The sequence below is a fragment of the Telopea speciosissima genome, chromosome 6 (genome assembly GCF_018873765.1).
Source record: "Telopea speciosissima isolate NSW1024214 ecotype Mountain lineage chromosome 6, Tspe_v1, whole genome shotgun sequence".
In the NCBI taxonomy this organism is placed as follows: domain Eukaryota; kingdom Viridiplantae; phylum Streptophyta; class Magnoliopsida; order Proteales; family Proteaceae; genus Telopea; species Telopea speciosissima.
The window spans coordinates 53,221,890-53,246,033 of record NC_057921.1 but is presented as its reverse complement, the minus strand read 5'-3'; the positions used below and the strand labels follow the sequence as shown (position 1 = coordinate 53,246,033).

The 24,144-nt window shown below is 34.8% G+C and overlaps 2 protein-coding genes across 3 annotated transcripts; both read left to right on the top strand.

The window, feature by feature from the left end:
* Window positions 1–5,427: 5,427 nt before the first annotated feature.
* On the top strand, window positions 5,428–6,817 carry LOC122665112 (E3 ubiquitin-protein ligase PUB23-like). The gene has a single exon (XM_043861179.1). The coding sequence runs from the start codon at window positions 5,428–5,430 to the stop codon at window positions 6,721–6,723; it is 1,296 nt and encodes a 431-aa protein (XP_043717114.1). The 3' UTR covers window positions 6,724–6,817.
* Window positions 6,818–21,212: 14,395 nt separating this feature from the next.
* Window positions 21,213–23,941, top strand: LOC122663699 (plant intracellular Ras-group-related LRR protein 5-like). Of its 2 annotated transcripts, none has more exons than XM_043859327.1 (3): window positions 21,213–21,813; window positions 22,529–23,439; window positions 23,566–23,941. In XM_043859327.1, exons 1-3 carry the CDS (start codon window positions 21,285–21,287, stop codon window positions 23,665–23,667), a joined length of 1,542 nt encoding a protein of 513 aa, XP_043715262.1. In that variant the 5' UTR covers window positions 21,213–21,284; the 3' UTR covers window positions 23,668–23,941. The 2 variants fall into 2 exon arrangements, with proteins under 2 accessions (XP_043715262.1, XP_043715261.1); XM_043859326.1 differs by having other exon boundaries at window positions 22,523–23,439.
* Window positions 23,942–24,144: the final 203 nt, after the last annotated feature.

Genomic DNA, 24,144 nt, shown 5'->3' with positions numbered 1-24,144 from the left:
ATGCCCACCGCCACCCAACTCAAACCTCATATCTACATCCCTTCTCATGTCTATTGTAATACTTCTCTATTATGATTTACAAGTACGCCATATTTAGGCACCATAGATATTTAAGTAAAATTTCCCCCAGTGGTCAAATTAAAAAGCATGAGCTAAATGAGGTTTGAGGCCTGCAACTCATCTTCCCCAATCAATTTGGGGAAGATGAGTTGCAGGTTTTGATGTTTTTTTTTTTTGTTTCTTCTTAGAAGGGCAATTCCGTCAGTTTAAGTCTAATTTTTAACAGTGTTAGTCAAGAACTAACGGAATGGACTTATTTGTTACCATTTGCAAACCTCAGGGGGGTACGCAGAATTTTCCAAAACTAAGGGGTGAAAATATTCTTTCGTCAAACCTCAGGGGTGGTATGTGTAAATTTCCCAAATAGAATTTATCATCCACGATTAAAAATTTAAAAAGAGTATGATTTAGTCAGTTCTTTATTCAGTTTGAAAATGGGTAACTCGATTAAAGATAGACATTTTTCATATATGCATCAGTAGTTTGTATTCTTAGACTATACAACCATAATTTAGGCATTTTAATTAAGCACAATTAAACAGAAAAGTCAGCAATAAGAGTAATCTGTCTGGGACTTTCATCTTATTTTAAAAGTCGGTATAACTTCGAGTCCTTAGCAACATATATATTGAATAATTAATTTTTTGCCAACTTTATGATCTCCAATAGCTATCTTCCAAGGCTCAAAACCTAGCCTGATCGGCCGTTCAAAAGATTTGACATTTTTTTTTGGTTTTTTGACAAATATTTAGATTTATTTTCTCATTTTCTCATTAATTTGAATAATATTCTTTTTCTCCAAATATAAAAATATGGGAAAAGTTCTCTGCTTGGTGGTGCCCCCTACGCCCTCTCACAAGGCATCGTGAAATGATGCCCTTGCCCCTGGGTGGATACCCAGGCATCTTCTTCCATTAGTCCAGACGCTAGTGTAGATCATGCGATCAAGCATCGATCTCATGCCCAAAAAATATGTAGAACAACGTGAAAGATGTTGTTAGGTGAATGCCAAATCCCTTTTGTGAATCTTGGTAAGAACTGGTTAAGATCCATTAATAACTTGCTAACAAATTGTTGTTTTGCATAAGTTGTTCCATTTTGGGTCTTCTCTTAATATCTGATTGTTGGAGAGTAAGATTTTTCTTATAATGAAGTAGAACTCAATTATGCTCTTCATCAATGCTTTGCATGGCTTGGAGTTCGATCATACAACCCTAAACCATTAGAGCATGTTAATCTAAGTGCAATAGAAAAATCAACAATATCATATATAAGAGTTCATCCTTATATTATAAAGGGTGCTCCCAATTAGATACCCAAGTGCGCTCCCCCATTGGCCTGGACGCTTGCGTAGAGACCATGCGATCAAGTAAAGATCTCTTGTCCAATATAGTTTAGGGTTGTACCCAGGAATATTATAAAAGCATATCCAAGCTAGATAATGGAAAGGTCGTAATGGTTTCACATCTTATTCCATTGTTATGTCATTTTACCTATCATGTACTAATTATGATTTTTTGAAAAATGTGTTTTTATTTCTCCGACCAAGATGGACAATGTTTTTTAAACAAAATGAGTATAAAGTTTTTAAGTCATATAAAAACATAAATTATACATATAATATGCAAAAGAAGTTGACTTAAAGAATATCTTATGGTGAATTTTAGAATTTCCATTTTTGTATAAATTTTAGATATTTCATAAAAAATTTCATTCCAAAAATAAGAATATCTGTAATTAAGGACATAAATATGACGTTTGTTATAGTAAACAATAAATCCATTTTGTGAATTTGAATTCTTAAATCACTCACTCAATATTTTAATTTTGCACAAGTGTGATTTGGTTAGTATCTTGAATTTTACTATTATAAATTAGTTTGTCTTTTATTAAGGATTTCAATTTGTTTACATTTTATAGGTGGGAGTAATATGGAGTCCAAGAACTTCTCCCTTGAATCACCACCATTATGTAATGCATTTAGAAGGCTGCTTGGAAGTTGAAGCCAAATAGGAGGGAATTTTGCAACAATATTGTGAGTTCCCTAAGACACCAAAAACTTGGCATACAAGGCCTTATTTATGGCTTAAAGAAGAGTCGCCATTTATCTTCATGTGTCTTCAAAAAAATATTTGAAAGTGGCATGTCACATGCGCCTTCACAATCTTTATTTGGGCATTATAACTGGACGAATTTTTTTTTCTCTCAAGATGGAGAGAGAAACTCTTCATCCACGGTGATGTGACCTTATGATTAAACTCCTGTATAGTTCTTACCAAAAAAAAAAAAAACTCCTATATAGTGAGTTTCATTATTAAACTCCCACCCCCCATCGCAAATATTCAACCAAGAAAAAAACGCAGGAGAAAAAAGAACAAAATGAGTGAATAGAAATAACAGAAACCTTCAATGGGATAACCCTTGTTCAATTCGAGATTGAGTGCTAACCCAAACAAAGGGGCTTTAAGCATATCATCTGGATTGGCACAAACTCAGATCAAACCACAAGCAGATTCAATCCATTTCCGCTATAGGTCTGTCTTATCGTCTCACCCTCCTAAAACGCTTATAGCGCCTCGTACGAACTTGACAGCTTCAGCGTATAGGGACCCTGGCTTAGACCATATAGATAGATCACCATAAGTCTCAGGAGGGGTTATCCCCGTGGTAGGAAACACGTCACAGTTCCTTACCTCCAAAATCTGTTCAAAATATTGAACCGAAAAAGAAAAAGAGGAATTCTGTATTCTAAAATGTTCTGATATACGTTATACGCAATCAAAGGGTCAAATGTGATGGCCTATGATGTTCTCTCTTCACCGTGGGTGAAGGGAAACTCGATCCTTACAAATTCGCCTTCTAGTCTTTCTTTAGTTAAGTAAAGGAAAATTTATGATGGTTGATCAACGAAGATTTTATTGTGGAACTTGTTCACCATAATTTGATTTGTTTTTGTATTAAGTTTCTATTAGCTTTGATGATACTTCTAGTATTAAATGTTTTTATGAAGAATTCTCGCATATAAACAACCAATCAAGCCTACAATGACCAGGATTTCTTGTAATTTAACTATAACATACTCGATTAATTTCCTAAGTAGAAAAATAATGAAAAGTGTGGTTTTCCTTACCCAAATGAAAAGAACAAGTCTACAAATATGTCTCTCTATTCTCTACCAAACAAAATAAGAGCCCAATCAAGAACCAAAGAGAAGAAAAAAGGGCCTAAGCAAACTGACTCAAACATGAATTTTGTTTTGTCAAAGAAAAGCACCACCTCCTCATTATTAATTTAATTAATGATAAGATTCAAATAGAACAAGTCTATCTTCATGGAACAAGAGAACTCACAAAAGGGTTTAAGGATTTGAAGAGAAGAAAGCCAAGCCAAGAAAAGAAATGGAGAAAGTTTTCATACACGGTCGTGTAAACCGTGTATGTGAGAGGGAGGGAGTTTCAAGGCATTAATTAATGGGTGGGAATTTATGACTTTTCCAACTCTTTGTGAGAGACCCTCTCACATACACGGCTTACACAGTCGTGTATGAAAACTTTCCCCAAAATGAAGAAAGTTTTCATACACGGTCGTGTAAACCGTATATGTGAGAGGGCGGGAATTGAGAAAATTAAATTCTATAAAGAAAGTATAAGCAGAACCAGCCAATCTCATGTGCCATGATATATATATCTATAAATGCCAGAATAAGTAAAAGGGTTGACTAGCTAAAGGGAGGTAGTGGTGCCGTTTCACAGCCACCATCCCATTAATATAGCCAAAAAAAGGAAAGTAGTTTAAAAAAAATACTATTTTTACATCCTCCCCCTCCCCCCTCCCCTGTCCCCTCTATATTTCTAACTATACAATATTATTGTTCAATGGTTTTACTTCTCCACCCTAACCATTTAATCAATTAATTAAAACATTTTTTTTTTTGGGGTAAACATCAATTAACTAAAACTCGATGTGAGTTGGTCTTTTAAGTAAATTATTCAACTCAAAACAAACCCTTATTTAATTATTACAATTATTTGGATTCAATTTGGTCTCATCAAAACACTGTGAATATTTCTTGAGTTGATATATACCTATAAATTTGTGTACGGTTTTCTTCTCTATCACAATACCTAGTGAATTATAATGTTTCACTATTTGCCATTTGATAGTACATGAGTTATTCCATGTGATAAAAGACCTCACATATATCTCAATAGTCAAAATTTAGTCTAAAATAAATAAGAAAAGTTACTCAAATTTTGATTCAAAGTTTTAGTAAAATTACCAAAATGTCATCAAATGGAAATAAGAATAAAATACAAAAGATGTCATCTCATTGGTATGATTTCAGCTTAAAATGAGTAGTGGAAGTAACTAAAATTACAAAAGATGTCATTTTTGTATTTTATATTCATCTCCATTTGATGACATTTTACTAAAACTTTGAATCATACTTTGATGAACTTTCCTTGCTTACTTTAGACTAAAATTTGGCCATTGAGATGTATGTAGAGTCCTCTATCACATGGACTAACACATCCACACCAAGTGGTAGTTATACTTCACTAAGCATACAAACACGTAAAAGGACCCGTATACGCCAAGTATAAAATCTGTTGTCGTATAATAAGAACACCTGTCTCCTTGGGTGGATACCGAGGTGTGCTCCCCCATTGACCCAAATGCTGACATAGAGGCCACACGATCAAGTAACGATCTCTTGCCCTAAGAATATCCAAGCTAGTTTAATTAATATTTGCATTGATAGAACATATATGCCTCTATATATATTTATTCATTATAAAAATTAATGTTAAAAAGAAAAAATATATAATTTTCTCATAATTATGCATGGTAATAAGTAATAACTAATAATCTCTAATTTTATTTCTTTTTCGGTTCAAATGAGAGAGAGGAAAACAGAGAATGGCCGCTCAACTGTCTTGGTAAGCTAATCTTATTGAATAAAACTACTTAGTAATTACATATCTCCTCGCAGTCAGTCGCCGGTTTTTTGGAAGTTTTGAATTTAAATCTAAGTAAATCTATTGAAAACGTCAGCTTGAAAGTATCAATAAAAATGGTTTGGAATAAAAAAGTATTATACTTGAAACCCATCTCTATAAAGTCAAAACCCAGATGCTTAATTATTTAATTTCCCCTCAAAATTTTTGAAAAAAAAATGCAATTCAAATCTTCCAAAAGTATGCTTATGGAGAACCAATTAATCTATCCATGTTACAACTTGCAAGAGCATCTAATGTGTTTGACTTTGATCATTTCCAGTTCTTCCTCTGCCTATCTGCCTATCCATATTTAGAGTAGTAGTAGTATTCCTTACCCTTCTCTCTGTTTCAATTCAGATTATTTCAAATGGAAAAAGAGAAGAAACTTGCAGATCTTTCAATGGAGATTCCTCTATATTTCAGGTGTCCCATTTCAATGGAAGTCATGAAAGACCCAGTTACAATTTCCACTGGTGTGACATATGAAAGGAAGAACATTGAGAAATGGTTCTTCACTTACAAGAAGAATACTTGCCCTGCAACAAATCAGATCATTGACAACTTTGATCTCATCACACCTAACCATACCCTCAAGCGTCTTATTCTTTCATGGCAAGAAGAAAAAGCCCATCAGCTTCAATCTAGTAATTCTTCATCATCACAGCAGTTGCAGGGACCCATTATAATTTCATGCAGGCATGATGAATTGCTTTCTCTGTTCTCCACAATCCAGTCAACACCATTCAAGGTAAGTTTACTAAAGAAGCTCAGATCAATTATAGAATTGGGTAATGAAACCCAAACTGATTTTGTTCAATCAGGAGGTGTTGAATTACTCAGTCACATAATTATTCAAACACTTTATGAGCATAGATCTGATAATTTCATCACATTTCGAGCTTGTGAAGAAGCTTTGTCTATCTTAGACCAATTAGTCTTTTCCGAAGAAACGATATGGCTTCAGATCATGATTCCAAAACCTGAATGCATCAAAGCCATGGCAATGATGCTTCAACGAGGAAGTGCAGAAGGAAGGCTTCACACAGTTACCATTTTCAGGAAAATGGCTAAAGTAGTTGAGTATAATTTCAGTTGGGTTGTTCAAGATCAGAGTATTGATCTATTAAAATCTCTGTTAGAGTTGTTATCAGATGAGATCATCAATAGCAAGGCCTTTACATATGCTCTAGATGTTCTGGTTCACATCATTGGAACCTCGAAAAAGAATCGATTAAAGGCGATTGAAGCCGGCGCAATCTGTGTTCTAATTGAGCTTCTTCCAGATTCAAATAGATCCAAATGTGAGAAGATATTGTTGTTGCTCAAATTGCTTTGCGAATGTGCAGAGGGAAGATTGGCTTTAGTTGAACATGGGTTAGGAATTGCATCCGTTTCTAAGAAGATATTACGTGTTTCAGATGCTGCAACTAAGCTTGGGATGAAGATTTTCTGGTTAATTTGCAGTTCACATCCATCAATGAAGGTTTTAGAGGAGATGTTGGTTTTAGGATCTGTGAAGAAGTTCTTGGCTTTGGTACACTATGTTAATATTGGGCAATCATCAATTAAGAATAAAGCAGTAAAAATTCTGAAGTTACATGGAAATACATGGCAGCATTATCCTTGTTTCCCTTGTGAATTGAAGGATTGTTTAAAGTCATGATATTAATTCATCATCATCTCTAGTGATGAATTTCTAAAAAATTTTGTACTGATCAAGAGTGGTTGTGATTAGTTAACTTGTGTCTTTGTTTTGTGGTGGCTTGAGTTTCATTATTTTTTTTTCTTTTTATGTTTTTGTTGTAGTTGGAAAGTTGTATATACATTTCCCCGCTGTTGTTAATTATACTCTATTTAGTATATAAGAAAAATAGACTATCTATATATATTGTTTGTGATGGTTCAACCTAGCCTGGTTTGTCTTCACTTTTCCTAAGACACGTCCGTCTATCACAACCTTGGTTTAGACTTGTTAGGGATTTGGGTAGAACTTATCCTTAAAAGATAGCTTGTTAAGGAGATTGAGGATACTCAATTGCTTATGAATCTCAACATTAGCGTTACTTATATCCGATGTGAGATTATTGCTTCCGCCTTCTTGCATGAAACCCCAATAGACGGTTCCGAATTTTTTTGGAGACGTTTATACTGGGGGCAATTTTGTACTTCTGGGATTTAGGGTTTCTCCATATTATAATGTGTCTTAAAACATTGTATAGAGTGAGTGATCTCGTAAGGAGGTATGTGTGAGGGTTTGTAATTTCTTCATCAGAATAGTAGAAGTTCTGGTTTATCGTTCTGCCCTGGACGTAACCCATCTTGGGTGGACCATGTAAAATAGTTGTGTTTTGCGTGTGTGATTTTGTTTCGTTTTTCTTTTGCTATCGTTATTCTGTTGCATTGTTAATTCATAAAACTTACAACTTTCTCAGATTAGGCCGATTGCATCAACCAACTTGGTTTAAATTTTGGTTCAAAAAATTTCAATCGGAATATTAGTATCCATCTAAATTAATGTATAATGTTTGCCCTTAACCTAGTTTTTCAGGAAAAACCAAGGAGAATGGTTTAGGTTCTCGTACGCCAAATCCCGCACAGATGGAATCCAAGAGAGTGAGTAGATTTCATCTACATGGGATCTGATGTATGAGAATGGTTCTCGTACGAGAACCTGATCCAGCCTCAAAACCAAGTGCCCTTGTTTAACTTTTTCTGGTTAGGTCTAATTGCATCAACCTGGGTTAAATTTGGATGAGTTTCTTTCAATTTGAACTAACGATTAAACATAATGAGATCAACTTATAAATCAATACCAATATATAAATAGCATTAATTGGATTTGGTAGGTTAGACGGTTAGTGTTTAGGAGGAAAGAACCCAGCTAATTGAACCGGTAAGAGGTTTTCTTAGGTCAACCAAATAATTTTTATCATATTTCAATATAAAACTATGATTATGTATGAACTGAACCACTACAATAATCGTCATTCCCCTCTATTAATTAATAACTTAATTCAGTAGTATAAGACTACGACTTAGTGTGAGACACTTTCTTGGAAGTCTACATTTCTACAAACCAAAATTTATAATTTTGTAAATACAGAGTTGAATTTTCCAATATTTTCAATGGAAAAAACTTTCCCACGATGTCATAGTGTAATTTTCTTCTCACTCTTGGAATTTTTTATTTAGCGCCCTCTCTCTCTATCATATGAAATGACATTGCTGTCCTATTATATGTGAAACTATTTCGTTGCATAACCTCATTGGTGTGCTCATTTTCTCCCTTTCTAGTATTTTTACACAAAAAGCGGGGGGGGGGGGGGGGGGGGGGGGGGGGGGGGGGGGGGGGGGGGGGGGGGGGGGGGGGGGGGGGGGGGGGGGGGGGGGGGTTTTGGGGGGGGGGGGGGGGAACGGAGTACTATTTCCCTTTTACTTGGAATTTTTTATTATTATCTCTCTCCTACTCTAAATATGTGAGGCCCATGTGGATGATATCTTTTTCATTACCACCATTGATATAGCAAATTCCTCCCCTTAGTGGGATCGTGGGGAATCCTCTCCTATTTTCATTTATCAGTTGTTTTTCACATTGTTAGAGGGTCAAATACAAAACTTTAAGGTATCAAACTGATGCGGGTTTGTAACACTAAGATGTAAAATAATAAACAAATGAGAATATAAGACTTATCTTTACGTAAAAAATGTATCCACTAGTAGAGGAGAGTAAACCAATCTTTAGATCTTAAGAACTTCGAAACAATGAATTTGGTACAATGTAGGGCTGAGTCGTGCACTCGTGCCAGAGATAACACTCTCCTCAAAGAAGTAACGTCCACTGTTAGTGCACTCTGGGATTAAGTCTGGGCCCAAGCCCAACTCACTTGAACTCACGAATAAAAATAATAAATATAAAACTAAGCCCAAGTGATCCACACCTCTACCAACTACCAAAAAGATAGGAGGGCTCACAACCTCACTGCACCACGGCCCAACTCAGCACGTGCGCATGTGTGCCCGAGATCCCCAAAGAAGGATATTTCTCCTTTAGATCATTTATCCCTTATATTTTCTATTAGTATATATAAACTAGTAGGAGTTTCTCACACTTTTCAAGTGGAACAAAAGAACTACAAGACTCTTTGCTTTTGAAAAAAACACAAAGCATGGGGTGGTCAACGGTTGAAACGTTGAAGACAACAAACCAAAACAACAACATGGGGAGTAGTTTAAAGTACGAATAAAAAACCTCAAGGCATTAGACCAATATGAGTTTATCATTCTATAACTCTCAACACCCTCTTACTCTTACCAAAAAAAAAAAAAAAAAAAAAAAACACCCTCTTACATGAGTGGAAAAAAAAAATGAGGAAAATAATATAGGCTCTGATACCATATTGTAAGGGATTAAATTAGTCTGAGTCTTGGCAATTTGTCTGGTTCCTTAACAGTTCTAGCCCTAAAAAGTTAGGACCAGAGTTGGACTAGTGAGACAATTGGTTCTAAACTTGAGATGCAACATTGTTAACTAATGGATGGGTCGGATCCGGTTCCTAATCGGTTCCAGGCACTGTTATAATGTTCAAAATTCTCATTTTGAAACATTTGCTTTTATTTTTTTCATTTGTCTTTTATTAAGATAGTACACTGCATCGTGTGGTCCTCAAACAATATACACGTCACTTTCTCTGACAAAGGTAACCTAAGAGATGAAATGTTATGCTTCTAATATGAGATGAGCCTAAATTCATGAAATGGAACTAGAAATCCTTGCTTAATTAGACAGTTCCTAAGCTAATCTTTGTGCCGACTACTTCACACCTTTTGATTTTCGATGAAAGACTAGTCGATAATCCATTGATAGTACAAGGCTAGATTACAACTCAAAGCCACCATGTTTTTATTTCAAGCATATCCTAAAATGTTGGTCTTTTCTTGGAACATTGGTCTAAGATTAATGGTTGGAACCATAGTTAGCAAAAATGGGCACGATAATAAAATGGAGTTTTACGGTACGGGTTTTAAACGGTTAAAAATTACAAACAGACGGTCAAATAAAACGATCAAAAAAATAGAGAACGGTAAACAATGGAAAACGGACGGTACGCGTTTTAAACGTTTATATTTCAAAAAAAAGGAACCAGAACAATGCCACTATTCTCATATAAATTGAGGAATTTTTATTTGAAATACATGCTTCTATTTCCGGTATCCATGCATTGACTTTGAGTTTAAGGTTATATCATAAAAAATGTAGCCCTTCGAGTCATCTTTACGTCAATGAAAGAATCAAGCCGATCAGAGTTCGGGAGAGAGAGATATGGTCATTTAAGTCCAAGGTCTTAAAAAACGTCAAAAAAAAGGGAACGTGTTTTAAACGTGTTTAAAATGGGAATGCTTGCCGTTTGCCATTTTTTATAGTATGTTTGGGAAGCATACGGCAAAACGTGTTTAAAACGGTAAAAAATGGGAACGTGTTTAAAACAGAGTTTTAAACGCGTTTTTGCTAACAGTGGTTGGAACCACTCGTCGTAGTGGTTCCTGGAGTATGTTAGTCTCGAATTTGAGACCCCTCCCCTATCGCTTGCAGCAAATCAAGTCTTTTCTAGAATAAGTGTTGGTCCTTCGTTGCCCCTCCTAATCCCTTGTGGGTATATTATCCTAGTCCCTTCGTGGATCTGTCTCTAGTGGGCCCCTTGTAGGTCACCCCTATTGGGCTAAATTCTAGCACAAAAAAAAAAAAAAGTATATCGTAACATATAATGCAACCAACTCTCAAACAATAGAGCTTCAGTCCATTGGATAGAAATTTCAAAACTAGAAAACAAAACCTTTAAATCTCAGGACCTTCAACTCTCAAACAGAACCTTTAGATCTCAGGATCTTCAGCTCTCGGACAAAACCTTTAGTCACCCAAGTGATCTTCATTAAAGCCAACAATGGTTCATTGCCTTGAAATCTTCATATTAGCACCTTGAGCTCTCATCAACAAAATCCTGATCTCTATTTTTTCTCATCGGATGCTAGAAAAAACCCCAAAAACAGTCGTCATCGCAAGTGTAGGTAGGACTTCTCTTTCCAAGTTCTGCCTTCGGGTCTTCCTCTACAAATCTTGAATTATACATGATTAGAGTTAGGAATGTGCCTCTTTTAACTTTGAAACGGTTCTAATTTGATCGGTTCTTAATTGGTCTGTCAGTTTTGAAACCTTTGAGAGAATCAGAGTAGAACTGGCCTAAAACAATAAGCTAATGTGTGGACCATTCTAATCCCTAACAGGTCGGTTTTGGTCCAATTCTCGGTCCTACATTGACACCCCTACCATGTTAAAAGGTCTAACCCAGAACCTTAAGATATTAAGTGGAGAGAACTCCTCGAGTATATAAAGACACTAAAGACCTGAAGAAACTCATGTGAAAATATAACTCAATAACTCCCCAACACACATGGAAAATAAAAATTCACAAAAACCATTCTTTTTCTTGTACTATGATATTTTAAAAATGAACAAGAAGAAATTGCACCTCTGTCAATATTTTTTCATAGGCAACCAATATGAAATCAACTTAGGCATTGTTGTGATAGAGACCTCTTAACCAGAATACATTGCTCTAATGTGTTTGATGGAACCAAATACTTTCATTGTAAATAGATTAATAAATATCTTTTCTTTTATTTTTTTTATTGACTCACAATTCGCATAAAGTGATCCTATGTGATTATTAATTGGCTTCTCTTTTATTTTTTTTTTCTTTTATTTTATTTTTTATTTCAGAGTGTTGATACCACACGTCTTTGTTATAAATCTCTCTTCATCTACTAATTAATTAACCTACTGGATCTTAACCTGCTTGCACATCTAATTAATGATTAAAAAATAAGGCAAAAGTTTTAGGCTGTATTTGGTATGCATTCTTAGAACACATTTTAGGTCCATATTGCATTCCAAAAAATTATACCAAACGCAGCCTTTTCCACCCATAATCTTAAATATTTGGTCCCATTATTTATTTAATGTATATTTGTTATTTCATACTCTCAACCTCAACATTTGTGGGTTTCAGGCACCCCACACATTAAAGATGCCAGCTATAAATCGTGGTTACAGAGAATGAACTATACAACTATACTTTGAAAGTGTTTGATATGTTACTGTAGAGTTTTTGAAATTAGGGTTGCATTTGATATAATTTCTTGGAATGCATTATTAATCTAGCATGCTTTTCAAAAATGCATAGCATCACTACTTTAGTGAAATCCCAACATCTCATCACTTAGTGGTTTTATTTTCTTTCTCATTAAAGAAAAAAAATAATTCTTACTTCCTCACCACTACTTATCTTAAGATTGCTAATCAATTTATTCAAGTAATCTCTTACTATCATTTTCATCATCTACAAAGAAATCAATATTACAAGGTATAATTCAATTAGTTCCTATCCGGAGCCCATATATAGGCCACTAGGGGTGACAACCCAAGAGGGCAGCTAAGGTGGTGTCCCAAGCTCCCAGCTTCAAGAAGAGAGGGTGGCCACAAGAGGAGGGGGAAATAAGGATATCTAACATCTGATGGGGGGAGAGTCAAACTAGCGACGTCTCCCTTTTGGGGAAAAGTACCTATGAGCAAGCGGCATAGCTTATATTTGCACAGCCGTGTATGAAAACTTTCTCCTTTAAGTAAAGAGAAAAATAAATAAATAAAAATCTTTGTGAGAGAACATGGGCCACCCCATTGCTCAGAGAACCTCTCTGTAGATTATTCTTAACAAGAAAGGGAAAGAAGAACAGCTGAAGAGTTTTGTTAATACCAACACTTGGCGGGTCATTACGGTTACAGTTAATAAATAGGAGGTGGTTACAAAGAATAAAATAAAATAAATAGGAGGCAAAAAGTGTAAAAAAAATTATTTTTCAGGTAGAGCTGACTGACCCTCGTAATGCTCCTTCATCAAGATTTTAGAGAGGAGATTATGCTTTAGGAGCTAAAACTAAGCTCAAGAAATCAATTATAAATTCAAAGAAACAGCTAAACAATGGTGCATACCAGATCAAATAACCCAAACCAAATCAAACCGAATTAAATTCGGTTCAATTTTGGTTTTTAAGTATGTTATTTTAATTTGGTTTCGTTCGATTCCAGATTCATCCTAGGAACTGTCGGTTTGAACCAAATAGGAACTCTATGTATTAATATATTATTAATAGAATTATTAAATTTATAATACTAATATATTATACTATATAATATTACTATATTATAGAATATGCTCCTACATAAATCGGAACCAAACTGTATAAGAACCGATTTTCAAAATCGAATAAAAACCGAACTAAATCAAGTTGGTTCCATTTGTGTACCAATTTTCAGAATCGATTCAATTCTTGGTTTGGTTCTGTATCACACCAAGCCTCTGTGGAATTTAACCAAATACCCGATTCAGACCGATTGACACCCTTACTGGCCTATGAAGATTTTGAGTTTAGTAATTACAACATATGGTTCATTTCTGTTAATTTAAAAAAAATAAATAAATAAAACGTACATATTTATTCAACAAAAATACCCACTATGTTGGGCTTGACTGGGTTGGGCCAGCAATTGTTTGGATTGATGGGCCAGGTTGGAACTTGCTTATTGGGTGTTTTATAGTGTTTGTTTAGCCTATTTCCCCGAGGAGGGAGAGAGAGATTATGTTTAAACAAATAGTAGTGCACACGTGGCACACATGGAGGTTGGGGCCTACTTGTTGGTAGGGATGTAAACAAATCGGATTTGGCTCAGATAGTGCTATACCCGCATCCGCATCCACATTCGATTAGCTTTCAGAAGGATTCGGATAGTGCTAAGGATTCAGATCGGATATTTTATCCGTTTACATGTAAATATAGCTTTTTGGATAGCTATAGTCTATCCGTATCCGCATTTGTTTAGCTTTCAGACGGATTCGAATAGTGCTAAGCGGATACGGAAACAGATTTCGGCTATTCATTTACACCCCTACTTGTTGGCGAAACTGGGACTAAGGGAAAGTGTTGGGCACTTTGGTCCGCCCGATTAAACCAAACTTCTATCTGTTAGGTATGCAATATATTAAAAGCATAAGTATCATGATACAGTTTTATTCTTAAATTCATTTTAATGATTTAGAACGCCATTGGGATCATGAAGAACCTCCAGAGCCATAAAAACAATTCCCGATATTCCTCAGAATACCAAGCTCATTGTCGCCTGATCCATTAATAATGGGACAAAATGAGGTGTCTACACAAGGTTACTATGATCAAAAAAGTAGTCTCCACTGAGTTCCCCTGGATAAAGAGAGTGCTCTTGTTACCAAAGTTAAAACTGCCTTACTATGTCAGACCAGCCCATAAAAGGCCCAGGTAAAATGTCAAACGTGCGTTTATAGAACTGAAGAGCCCATTCACTAGGTGATGGGCTCTTGCACGCAACACTCCATGAGTTGTCCTAAAGTCTTCCATATTATTTGGGGTAAAATTTCTTAGGCCCTGGCGCCTAAACCTTCTAGAGGTGTGAAGCCCATATGACCACGTGTTTCATTATGAGAATCAGGATTTACTGTAAAGGTAGGTTTTATCTTCTAAGAGATTAATTAACTTTAACAAAGATACGCACTAATGGATGCTTCTGATCTTGTGCTTTTTGAAAGTAGGAAAATTACTAGGAGTTTGTAAGGTTTAAAAGTTTTTCTTTTTAGAATTTGTTTGATTAACTTAACTTTAATAATGAAATAAAAAGGATTAAAATTAACTAAAACATTAATAATTCATAATGCTAATAGTTAGTACCTCACATTTTGATAACAATACTTTGGTAAAACGATTGTTGTCTGATCGCGTGACCTTGCACTAGTGTGGGGGACAATGAGAACATGTGCAGAGCATCAATATGAATGGGATTTTTATTTCACAAGGCGTGTGGTGGTAATTTTGCGTGTTCCTGTGTCTAAGCGTCAGGATCCACGCGACTAAGTAACATTCTTTTTCCCTAATATTTTAATTGAATTGTTTATTTTTTATTATTAGCCAGATATGATTGAGTTTTAGATTTCCTTTATCGAAGTTTTAAAATAATCAACTCATATTTGAAAAAGAATAATTTTGTATGTGTTTCATAAATTTGGAGCAGATTTGGGAAAACATTTCCAAACGAATCATCTATTGGTAATTTTCTCTAGAAAATTCTTAATTTTTTGTCCTACCCCTTGTCTTATGGATTTCCTTTAGGCTAATCTATTTGAAAAGATTGGCTAGGACTATTAAGTTAGCAAACACCCCACTCGGAAAGAAAAAAAAAAAAACCTTGAAAAAAAAAAAAAAAAACAAAGAGGCTCTAAAATGTGTTTGTGAGTTCTAGACCTCCAATTGGAATTTTAAAACTTAAAAACTGACTAGGTTTGCCATCAGATCAAGTAAAACTATTAATTTAATTCATAAATTTATGCATGTGTTTGGTGTGCATTCTACGAATAGAGTTATGGGTCTAGAATGTATTTAAGACCCAATTATTCTCTATGTTTTTGCTTTAGAATGCATTTTAGATTTAGAATCTATTTCAAGAATGAGTGTCAGACACATCATATCAATTTTTTTTTAATTTTTTTTTTATTAATCTTGATATTTCTTGCACAGTTGTAGATGACTGAATGAATTGGGTGACACAAACATGTATGCATGAACTAATCTTGAGTTCTTTTCTTCTTACTTAGAGCACCTTTGTTTATCAACAGGGTTCGGTGCCAATCTTTTACCTCTATTGCTCACAAAGTTCATAATAAACTGGCCAAATAGAAAATTCCTCTTATATCTCAAGCGGGGAGATCCACTCTAATCAAATCTGTTCTAGTTTTTGTTCCAACGTATTTTATGTCCTGCTTTCAAATCCCTAAATCTATATACTCTCAATTGGATTCTATTAATGCTCTTTTTGGAGGGGTGAGACTAGAGGTTATAGAGAAATTTTCATTGATATCTTGGCCCAAAATGTGTATGTTGAAATCAAAAGAGGGCTTACATTTTCGTTCGAATGTTGTTCATAATAATTCGCTTTTTCTCAATTTGGGATAGAGATTATTAACTAATAAGGAATCCCTATGGAAGAGAATCCTTAAAACAAAATATTTTCCCTCATCCAGTCTTCTCACTCCCATTTCAAACCTAAAAATGGCACTTTGACTTGGTACAACATTTCTAGCACTTTTCCTTGGTTGCGGTGGTTGGAATAAAAAAAAGAAAATGCAATAGGGATTTTGTTAATTTTTGGGTGGAATATTTTTCTTGTTTGTCCCTTTTGTAAAAGACTATGGACAACAAGTATATTGGGGCTTCGATCAGAATATCTATAGGCCTCTTTCCTTTTTGATTTATTGTATCAATTACTACTATCTCCTTCTAATAATCTTTCTTGGGGTTTTCTCTATCACTTGTTATTTCTTATGGCAAATGAGAAATCAGTGTTTGTTATCAGGCTGTCCACCCAACCCCTATGGTTAGTTGATCTTAAGCTTCTTACTGTTCCTTCTTGTTGCACTGCAACTTCATCACCATTGATTAAACCTTTGGGCTTAACCGATTACCTTAAACTTACGAAGCTTGGTTGTGCTACTATAGTATGTGATGGCAGTTTTCTCATTGAATCTTATGAGACTGATTGGTCCTCAATAATTATATGTAATAAAATTTTATTGTTGTTTCTATGGATTATGGTTTTACAAGGAGTGCATAAAAAGCCGAGGCAAGGGGATTGCTCAAAAAAATTGCGAATAGCTCGATCATTAAATATCGGTTGTCGACATTTGGACTGATTGTGTTGTTTTGGTAAAATGAGTGACACAAGATTCATATCAATGACCATTGGAGATTTTCTAGATGTTGAGATGTTTTTCAATGTTTTGTATTAACAAGAAGGATAAATGTAATATTGAACTTGCTTATCTACTTCTTGTTGTTACTAGAGATACTAAATATAATTTGGATATATCTTGACATGTAACTGACTTCTTAAAGTTCTAGTGTATGTTTATTTTTATTACTAAAAAAATATGAGATAAGGATATAAAGTAGGGTTGTTGAATTAGTGGTTCAAATCAACTTGAGCAAATCACACCAAGTTGAGTCATTTATTTTTATTCGATGAGTCATAAAAGAAAAGTCCATGAGGTGATTTCCCCCTTGTGAAATAAGATTTCATTTGAAAATTTTCTTTTACATGGAACAAATAGAACCTAAGATAGTCTTTGGAGAAAAATTTTCTTTTTCTTTAATTTGAGTTATAATGGATATCAGTGAACTAAGTCATCCCCCACCAATTTTCAGTGAAAAAAATATACCATTTTCTCAAGTATAAAACACAAATCTATATGTTAAAACGAAGTTAAAAAATAAGGAGAATTTTCTTCCACCCATAGAAGATAATTCACCCATCATCCTAGGTGTTCACAAACCCCCTATAGGGTTTCAGTATCTTCGCAAAACACTTTTTCGATGCAATCTCCTGTGTCACGGTGAATGGGATCTTATTCATTGTAGGTGGAGGAAAACTTGATCAAAAAAATAATATTTCATTTGAAAATTTTTCATAGGTTTTACCTAGAAACAAACAACGCCTAGGTAGAAGAAAATCAAACAATTAACTAGAAAGAGTTCACTAAATAAGAGAATTGCATGCCCAATATTAGAAGAACAAAAGTATTTTTATTGTGATTGTAATTTTTTTCTTTAAAAGGTTGGTGCAAGTTTGAAAGCCTAATTGCATGTTTTATGCCTTGCCCGAAGCTAATCCAAACCATCCAAATTGAAGACCTTTTGGATTAACTATATGTATTGTTTATTTATCAACATCAGTGTCAGTGACCATATATATTTCTATAAAATATTTATTTTAGAACATTCTTGATTTATTCTTAAATAAACAAAGTAATGGGTGAAAGGGAATTATATGAGAGACAAAATGGATGAATTTGGAACTATCATTTATAAATCTGCACATTAGAATAAAATTAAAACAATTAATTTAATTTAATTAAATTAATGTGAAATTAACAAAACTACTAACAAAAAATTGCTATTTTGCCTAGAAATATGAGAAAAAGGATTTTATGGCGTTATATTATAAAGCTTGACAAATGACCTTGATTAGTGGGTTGCAAGAGAGTTTTATAATTCATCTTTGAGGATAATTTCTTTTTGTCTATCTTTAAGGATAATTCAATCCTGTTGAAAACGTAAAATAAAGAATATTTTTTTTATAGGTACCTACTTCATAGGGTAGGGAAGGTGAAAATCAGAAAAAGCAAAATTTTTTTTTATAAAAAAAGTTTACTTTCATGTCACACTTTTTATAAAGAAACATTATAGCCTTTTCCTAGATTAATTAGGATAAGCTTCTATTTAAAATTGTATACAAAAAAAGTCAGTCAAATACAAGAAAAAGGAAGTTTATACATGTATGTTGGCTGCCATTGACACTCCCAAATATTTTTACACTACATAAATTATTCATTCAATATAGATTAAAAGAACTAATATTATTGAAATACTAAAAGCAAAATGACTTATCATCATAGAAAAGTATAACTAATTGGATGTCTCATGTGAATAATATATAATTGTTAGTAACCTGAGAACCATCCATTTTTAGTACCCAAAAAAAATTCCTAATATTTAAACATTAAGCATGATTTCACTTAAAAATAAAGGTGGATATGGTGAATATTTTTTTGCTTTTTTTTTTTTTTTTTCTTTCTTTCTCTTAAATTATTTATTTCATTTCAAGCTTATTGGTTCCTTTTTCAAAGAAGTGTGTGAAAGAATTCAATTATTGCAAGTTGCTACTGCTTAGCTTATCATATAGCTTATCATATGTTTAGCTTTTGGGTCTACGGAATCAAAGAATTATAAGAATTGTTCCTCCCCAAATAAGAATGGATAGGGATTATAAGTTTATAATCTGATGATCGAGTCAATTCTACGATTATAAGTTCATTTTTATACGGAACTAGACTGGAGTAGAGTTATGTATATTCTCAAGTAAAGAATAGTAAAAAAACAAAAAAAAGGTTGAAATATAAATTGACTCTTTGCTGCCCTCAAGCCTCAAGACTTCTATAATCAGATTCATCTCATTATATATACAATCTCCATGTTAACATGGATGAAAGAAACTTTTTTTGTTTATTCTTAATAGATTATAAAATGGCCATAATAGTGTAAGTGAGCACATGGAAGATACACCACCTCCCCCCCCCCCCCCCCCCACTTGGGTTAAATAAATAATCAAATAGAATCCAATGTATGTAAAAGGATTCTTCCATTATTTTTGAGTTGTAAATTTAACCAAGAATTTTCATGAAAATAAGCATCAATGCAGTAATTGAAGAAAGTTTTCTGATCTGTGAAATAGATAACTGATACTGTGGTCTTGGAGTGATAGACCATAAAAATGGAATAAAACTTACCCCTTATTTAAGGAATCGTCGATAATACGCATGCGTATTATTTTTATTTTTATTTTCTCTTCCTATTTTACCTCTGAAAGTGCATGGTCGGCGGACCACCAAACCCCTTCCCATAACACAATGAAATGACCATCCACCGCTCCCCTTGGATGCCCGTTTATACAATCACATTGGGCCATGCTGGCACCAGGAGCCACACAGCCTGGCAACAAACCCTTCCCAAGTTTTTAAAATGTGTTGAATTGATTTGAACCCCCTTTTCACACCCCCTTTCTCAAGTCAATGTTGCTTTTTCATTTCCAATTCAAAAGAATAAATTTAATTTTTGCAATAGGTGGAGATAAGCATCCAGCACATTGCACATATCCTTATTTTATTATATTTAATTAATTTATGATTTAACTTCTTCTCCATCATAAAACTTCATGAGATGAGATTAACAGATCTAGAAACACATTCATCTAGGTTGAAACTAGTGACGTGGAGACAACACCCATCAAAGTTAAAGTCTGAAATAGCAAGAGCCAGCCAAATGGGTTGACTCCGGTTGACCCTGGTTGGCAAGGTAGGGTTCACTGACCGGTTTTTTACTCTCATTAGTCATTTTCCATTAAAATCAGCTTGTTTTCACTTTTCTCTAGTTTTAGAATTGGGAGAAAGAACACTACTTACGTGCATGTGGTGCAAGCAAAATGACCATTGCATCCTAATAGAAAGGTGGAATTTCCAAAGGGTGCGGTGGTCATTTTGCCCATCCATGTTGTTATTGGTGAATCCTAATTTCGGTTCAGAAAGTGGTACAGTGGATCTTTGGAGGACTGTTTTGGCCTCAAAACGTTCTCAAATGGCCTAAAAAGCGGATACATCATCGCCAAAGGCGATGAGTGGTGTAGAGCTCGTCGAGACCTTCGAAACGATTTTTATTTCGATATATGTTATGTTTTGGTCTAACCCTGACTAGTTGGATTTTTTTGGACTCTAGGGGCAATTTTGTATTTTTTGGGTTAGGGATTTTCTATATATTCTAGGAGGGCTGTAAGAGAGGGTTTGTAGCATTTCAAAGATAATGAAATCTATTCTGTTGCTCGGCCATGGACGTAGCTTCCCATCATGGGGGTGAACTACGTAAATTCTTTGTGTTGTGCGTTGTGTGCTTTCTTATTTTCGTTTTCTTCTGCAAATCGCCACTTCGCCACTTGTGGGCGTTGTTTTCTTAACACTTGTGTTTGGGCGAAGGGGTTGCATACCGTATGTGCCCAGAAAACGTTGTCCTTCCTTTTAGAATTTTAGGAGGTTTTTGAACCATTTTGATCATACCCGGTTTTCTTATAATTAGACCATCTAGGAGCTTGTTCTGGTTCGACCGGAAAGATTTGTTGGACCTATATAGAAGATCAGATGGTCAATGTGATTCAACTATGTATGACATTTGACTCGGGAAATTCTATTGAACCAGAGAAATACGCAAAATACTATCCATGCATCCACTGTACAAATTTTTTTTTGAATGAGATATACGGTAGGAGGGAAGTACTGTAGTAATTCCTTTCTTCCATTATATATATACGCGAAAGCGAAACAAATCACGAATCACTTTTTTCTGTTGAAGCAGAAGTGCAGAACTCCTCCTCTCCCCGAGTCTTAACTCTTAACACCTAAAATCCATTCTCCACCATCTCTGTTACACCATTCTACCTTTTAAAACCCTCCTATTGATTCCCAATTCCTAAAAATACCAATTTCAGAGATGGCGGTGACGCCTGAGCAAAACTCATCAGCTGCTTTTATAGAAACTGTGGATGAGATAATGAGAATCTACAGATCATTACCACCAAGACCCACCATTGAGGAGGTTGAAGCTGCTGAATCTGTTCTCAGAACTGTAGAGCGTGAAGAACAGATGAAGCTTGAGGATATCTCCGGAGAGAAGAGACCCAAGGATGTCCCAGAAGAGCTTTTCTCTGTATTGCAGGAAGTGAAGAAGAACAAGGTCATTTTGCAGAATCATGAGCAAAGTAGAGAGGCTCGTTACTTGGTTGATCTTGACAAGATGTTTCAGACTGTTGATGATCTCATTCAGAGAGCTTCTGGGTTTGTTTCTGGAGATACCCAGAGTCAGAAACCGTTTGATTTGGGTACTTCGGTTCCTAAACGTGAAACAATCGCTGTTCTCGGTGATCATAGGCTGAATGGGAAAAAGGGTATTGAAGGAGCTGAATCAGATGTCCCCAGGGTTTTGATGCGTAGCTCTTCAGCAAAGGGTGGAGTTCCTGCAGGTCAGCATGGAAATTATATCCTTTTTTTTTCCTTTGCTTTTAATAGCTCTTCTTTTTTAAGTACTGATTGCTCTGCTTTATCTGATTTCCTCCCCTCATATATACATAGGTAGCTATGGTATTCATTTTGAAGCATTTGATTTAGGAAATTTCGCTTTTTGAGAAATTTAAAACGGGGGAAAAAGATGAATTCTTTTCCCTTTTTCTTTTGAAAAGATGAGGAACCCCAACTGATTTCCATATGAGGGAAACTTTAAAGGTTCTTCTTTATATCTCGATTGATCTGTTTTCCTTAAATCATTCCCATTCTTAACTTTACAGATTTCTCTTAATGTCTTTTTTATGTCAAAATTATACCTTTGCTGGTTTTTGCTTTGTCAGTTTTCATCTTTGCCATGTTGTCATTTATACGAGGATAAGTTCAGTGGTTCTTCATTGAAAATGTCTGTTTTGTTACTCTTCAAGTAGAATTGATGCTCATTTTGGTAGCATCTCAACAAATTTATTTGAATAAATAGGAGACCCTCTTAATGAAATGAGCATCTTCTTCTTATCCCTGTGAATCAGCCTGAAATTGATTTATTCTCTATAATATCTCACTTTATCTTGTTGTCTGGTTTCTGTTTACTTAGATTCCTAATCATCCATATGTTTTTGGAATGTGGAAGTACCTTCCATGGTCTAAATGTAATTTGGAATGTTTTTATAGGTGTAGGAGATTCAGGGAAACTAAACTTAATGAAGGTCGCAGGCTTAATCGAAACCTTGGCTAAGACTGGAGCTAAAGTTCTTGACCTTGGAGGAAAGTTAATGGACCAGATTGAGAGTCCTCCAGTGTCAATTGGGAAATTATCCGAAGTCACCGAGTTGAACTTGTCTATGAACCACATCATGGCTCTTCCATCCAGCATTGGTGGCCTCGAGGCATTGACAAAGCTTGACATCCAGTCAAACCAACTGATAAACCTTCCTGAATCATTTGGGGAACTTGTCAACCTTACTGAGCTAGACTTGCATGCAAACAGATTAAGTTCTCTGCCAGCTTCTTTCAGGAACTTGACGAATCTTATTGTTCTTGATTTGAGTTCAAACAATTTAACTGTACTGCCACCAACTCTGGGAAATCTAACTCGTTTGAAAAGATTGAATGTGGAAACGAATGAGCTCGAGGAACTCCCTTACGCAATTGGGTCTTGTTCATCACTTGTGGAGCTGAGATTGGACTTCAATCAAATAAAAGCACTTCCAGAAGCAATTGGGAAACTTGAATACTTGGAGATTCTTACATTGCACTATAGCAGACTTACACGATTGCCTACAACTATTGGTAATCTTTCTAGGCTGAAAGAACTTGACATCAGCTTTAATGGAGTTGCAAATCTACCTGAAAACTTGTGTCTCGCTACCAATCTTGTTAAATTGAATATTAGTAATAATTTTGCGGATATGACTGCCCTACCAAGGTCAATTGGTGATCTTGAGATGCTTGAAGAATTGGATATTAGTAACAACCAGATAAGAATTCTACCAGAATCTTTCAGGTTCTTGTCAAAGCTAAGAGTTTTTCATGCAGATGGGACACCATTAGAAGTGCCACCGAGACAAATACTTAAACTGGGGGCTCAGGTAATGCTCATTCTATCTTTTAGCTTAAAACCATGATATTTATGGCTAATGTGACCCCCCCCCCCCCCCAAAAAAAAAAAAAAAAAAAAAAAGATTTTCTTACCTTTTTTCATCTTTACTCATCAGGAAGTTGTTCAGTACATGGCTGATCTAGTTGCAATGAAGGATGTACAATCTCAGCCACAGAAGAAGAAGGGCGTCTGGTCATGGTTTTTTGCATTGGTTTAGTCATTAGTGGCTACAACAGAATACTACTAAGAGCATGAAGCAATGAAAGCTTGATTTTACAATTTCCTCAATATTTAATTTGTATAGGAGATGTTCTTGTAAGTTTTCCTTGGAGCTGTGATTTATGTTATTACTGTAATTGTGCTTGTATTAAGTCAGCTTGGAGATCATGTATAGCTTGTCAAATCTTCTTGTCCTCCACTCCTCATGTAATATAATTTCTCAGAGCTATTATACTTGGATGAATTTTATTGGAACTTTCTTTACCTTTTTATTACAACTTTGACTTTACTGTTTGTTCCAGAAAAAATATGGCAACAGAGCTGAAGAAAATAGTATAATCAGTAACAAATACCATTTTGCAAATACAATTTTCTGTTACTTGTCTTAATCTTCAGATACAAACAAAACAAGAAGATTCCAAATTCCTGTACTAGATTGATCTTACCACTTGATTGTTCTAGCCAGAAAGCCAAA